General features: G+C 58.2%; 1 protein-coding gene across 1 annotated transcript; it reads right to left on the bottom strand.

Annotated features, from left to right (window-relative positions):
* Nucleotides 1–803: 803 nt before the first annotated feature.
* LOC129082792 (galactoside 2-alpha-L-fucosyltransferase SEC1-like) lies at nucleotides 804–1841 on the bottom strand. The gene has a single exon (XM_054588523.1). It carries the CDS (start codon nucleotides 1821–1823, stop codon nucleotides 804–806), a length of 1020 nt encoding a protein of 339 aa, XP_054444498.1. The 5' UTR covers nucleotides 1824–1841.
* Nucleotides 1842–4069: the final 2228 nt, after the last annotated feature.

The raw sequence follows: 4069 nt of genomic DNA, 5'->3' as shown, positions 1-4069 counted from the left end.
CCAAAAAGAAGCATTGCACCAATAAGAATGCTGGTAGCTCCACACTTTAAAGCACACTCAACACCAGAAAACCAGTAATCACTTAATTCAACTTCTGTTCACACTGGGGTTTCTTAGAGTGGCACTGAGGCCCGGGGCGCAGGCAGCCAACGCGGGAACTCACCTGGGCACACAGGTGACTGCGGACGTGGCCGCGGTCTCCGTGGCCCCCTGGGGCCGGGCTGCTGCTTCCCTGTCCCGCGGGCATCTTCGCTGTGGCAGGCCGAGGCCTGCGGTTGAGTTAGCCTGGGCGCTGCCGTCACTGTGAGGCCCTCCCACCCCATATTCTCTCACATTCTCTCAGGATAAGGCCCCATTAAACCCAAAGCCTGAATTCTTAGCTGCCCAAAACACCCACTGCCATTTGGCTGAGGGCAGGAGTGGCCTCATCGCCAACCTTCCCAGGAGGCAAGGGCAAAACAGTTGGTCAGAGCGGCAAGGGAGGGAGTCAAATCCGATTCCATCTGCACACCGGTCAAGGGGTCAGGGCTGGCCCCCCAGGTACGTGGCAGCGGCCAGCCCTCGCCGGGTTTCTGAGGCTCTGAATGACCTCGCTGCGTTCTCGCGAGAGGCTGCCTGGGCAGGTTCTGCAGCAGGTTTGTTTTTGGGGTGGCACTCTAAGGCACAGAGAGGTTAAGTCGCTTGCTCAAGCTCACCCGGCTGAGAAGCAAAGCAGCCTGGATTCGAAGTTGGCTGTCCAGTCCTGAGGCCCTGGGCCGCACCCCATGCACCGCCTGTCCCCCGAGGGAGGGACACGTGCAGGGCTAGGGGCTGCTCTTTCTGGTCTGCCCAAGGTCGGCAGCGATGCCCACCCACTCGGGCAGGAAAGCCGCCTGTGGCTTGAAGATCATGCGGAAGTGGGAATCGGGCAGGGTGAAGTTGGCCAGGTAGACGGTGTCCCCTCCAGCAAGGTAGGCAGCCCAGACCCCGAAGGTGCCCACGGTCATGACGGTGTGGTTACACTGTGTGAGCAGCGCGAAGTCCTTGGCAGGGGAGCCCTGTAAACCGTTGCCTGCAAACACCACGTCCCTGAGGGAGCTGTTGATGTTCTGCCGGCACCAGGTCATGTCGTCGCTGGTGACCACGAAGATCGGGGAGCGGTGGCGGGCCCGGAACCAGGCCAGGGCCTGTTGCAGGTAGCCCCGGTCGGCCACCACGCCCTTCCACACCCGCGGCATGACGTGGACGTAGTCCCCCCGGCGCACGTGGACGCCCACGAAGGTGCTCGGCGGGGCCCCGTTCACCTGCAGACCCCGCAGGAACCTCTGCGCCTCCTCGCGCACGTGGTCGTGCAGGGTGAACTCCCGGAGGATCTCGGGGCGCAGGTGGTGGTAGAAGGTCCAGGAGCAGGGGTAGCCGGTGAGGCGCACGTACTCCCCGGGGATGTGGCCGTACTGCTCCTCCATCCAGTCGTTCAGGGGGTAGTTCCGCCAGGGGATCCTCCTGGCCGTGGTGTCGTGCAGGACCGGGAGGGTGATTCTGAAGATGGGGGCGAGCGCGCTGTGCATCTGCGCCGGGATGAAGGCCGGCCGGCCGTTCATCTTGGCCAGGGCGTAGAGGGTGGCGTACTCGCCCATCTGGTTCCCCAGGCGGCCTTTGGAGTTGATGGTGAACATGCCCCCCTGGGGTAGGTGCCTGGGGAGCAGAACCACGCGGCCCGGGGAGGCCCAGGGAGCGGGCACCAGAGCCAGGCGCTGGTAGCAGTGGAAGATGGCGGACGCCACAAGGATGACAAGGAGGAAGGAGATGGCGAAGAAGGAAGGACCGGTGGCGCAGAATCCCATGACGGCTGCAGAGAGGAGAGAGGACCTGCGTCAGAAGAGACGGCTCGACGTCCCTCTGATGTCTCATTCACACCTGCCCCCGCCCAAGTCACGCATTCGTTCACTCGCTCAGCCCATTCAGGCACGTCCAGCGGCCCCCGCGGCGCAGCATCAGGCCTGGGTCTGCGTCCAGCTCTACCCCTCACTAGCGCTGTGTCGCTTTAGTCAAGTGACGTCACTCTCCGAATTCCAGTTTCCTTACCCGTTAAACAAGGATGGTTAGGTCAAATCATTTGAGGGTGTCCGTATCTGACCTTGCACCATTGCACGTGGTCCGACCTAACAGACCTACCTCCTAGACTTGCACGAGGATGGCACTTGTCATTTTTAGGACAGTGCCTGGCACCTGGGCAGTGCCCTCTGAGAGCTGTGAAACAAGGGCTCCCAGACTCGTTACTGATGGGTTTTTGTTTCCGGGGAGCTCACAGGCCAGGAAGGTGGTGCCGTGTGATGGTCAAGAGCACAGATTCTGACGCCAGGCAGCCCAGGGCCACGTCCTGCTGGCGGGGCAACCCCGAGCACGTTCTTAAGCTCTCTGGGCCTCAGTCTCCTCCTCAGGGAAATGGGGTTACCCACAGCACCTCCACGAACTGTGCTTCAAAGAGCCCCTGCGGCGGAAGTGCTTCCGGTTACCGCTAGCGGGTGGTGGATTCTAACCAGTCAGATTCTCTACTTCCTTCCCTTGGAGCTGGGCGGGACTGTGACTGCCTTGGCCAATCAAACGTGGCAGAAGGGACATTGTAATGGTTCTGGACCAGGACCTAAGGGACTGGCAGTTCCCACTTTCTGCTTCTGTGACATTGTGCACATCAAGCTGTGTAGTTTTAGCTTTTACATTACGGTCTGTGACAAACACTTCTTTAGTGTTTAATTTTTAGGTAATCACTTTATTGAGATACCCTGTAATAGTCAAATGCCATGCAATCTGCTCATTAAAAGTGTACATTTTAATGGCTCTTTAGTACATTCACTGAGTTGTGCATGCATTACAATTTTTAGACTTTTATCCCCCCAGACAGAAACCTTGCACTCCTTAGCCGTCCCCTTCAACCTTCCCGCCCTCCCTGCCTCCTCCTCTTCCCATCTCCATGGTTTGCCTGCTTTGTGCATTTCGTATAAATGGAGTCATACAGTATGTGGTTCTTTGTGCCTGGCTTCCTCCACGTAGTATCCTATTCCCAAGGCTCACCCACGCTGGAGCATGAGTCAGTGCTTCGCTGACTTCTTTTTATAGCCAACTAATAGTCTGTTGCATGGATATACCTCATTTTACCAGTTCATCAGTCGATAAGGCACTTGGGCCGTGTCCAGTTGTTGGTTATTATGAACACAGTTACCATGAATACGCATGTGCAAATCTCTGCGTGGACCTACGTTTTCATTTCCCTTGAGTATTCACCGAGGAGTGGAATTGCTGGGTCAGAGGAGAACTGCGCTTAATAGTTTCCACAGCAGCTGCCATTCCATTCCCACCAGCAGCATGTGAGGGCTCCGATTTCACCGCATCCTCGCCAACACGCGCCGCTGTCCGTCTCTTTGATCACAGGGGTGCGCGCTCTTGCGCTGTGCAGCCTGCGCTTCGGAACCACCCTCAGTTCACCTCCAGCTCCCGCCCTGACTCCTCTGGGCTCTCACAGGATCCTCGGCTTCCCTCCCTTGTAACAGGACAAATTATCCCTTTGTCAGCAGCTGCTTCTTTTTGAGTCAGTCTCTCCGGCTCTCGCAGGGACTCCCAGAAACGGTCCTTTCACTCCAGGTCCCCAGTGCGTCCTGACCCACTTCCTCGTCCCCGTCCTCTGTGGCCTTTCCAGTGGCTACAGCTCAAATGCCCCCCCCCCAACTGCCTGCAGGTGCCCTTGATTGTGCGGATTGTGTGGCCTTCACTCTTTGTCTCGTGGCTCCCATCTCACCCCGGCCGGCTCGCTCTCTCTCCTTCCACCGGCTCCCTTCAATGTCGGGGCTCCGTGGGCCTTGCCTCAGTTCCCCTCCTATATTCCAGGGCTCCTCACTGTATCACTCTGACCCCTTAGGGAGATCTGGACACCCTAGGGCTCCCCTTGAATAGACCATGTTTGACATGGGTCCCCAGCAAGCTCAGCTGGCTCCTACCCCATGAGGACTAAGTATGACACCTCCCTCCTGCCACTGAGGCGTGCAGATGGTCCTCAACTCATCTTTACAATGGTGCAAAGGCAACATGCATTCAG

The sequence above is a fragment of the Pteronotus mesoamericanus genome, unplaced genomic scaffold (assembly GCF_021234165.1).
Source record: "Pteronotus mesoamericanus isolate MK-2021 breed Mesoamerican mustached bat unplaced genomic scaffold, CSHL_Meso_final scaffold_137, whole genome shotgun sequence".
Classification (NCBI taxonomy): Eukaryota; Metazoa; Chordata; class Mammalia; order Chiroptera; family Mormoopidae; genus Pteronotus; species Pteronotus mesoamericanus.
The sequence above is the reverse complement of the archived record's forward strand: the minus strand, read 5'-3'. Positions and strand labels throughout refer to the sequence as shown.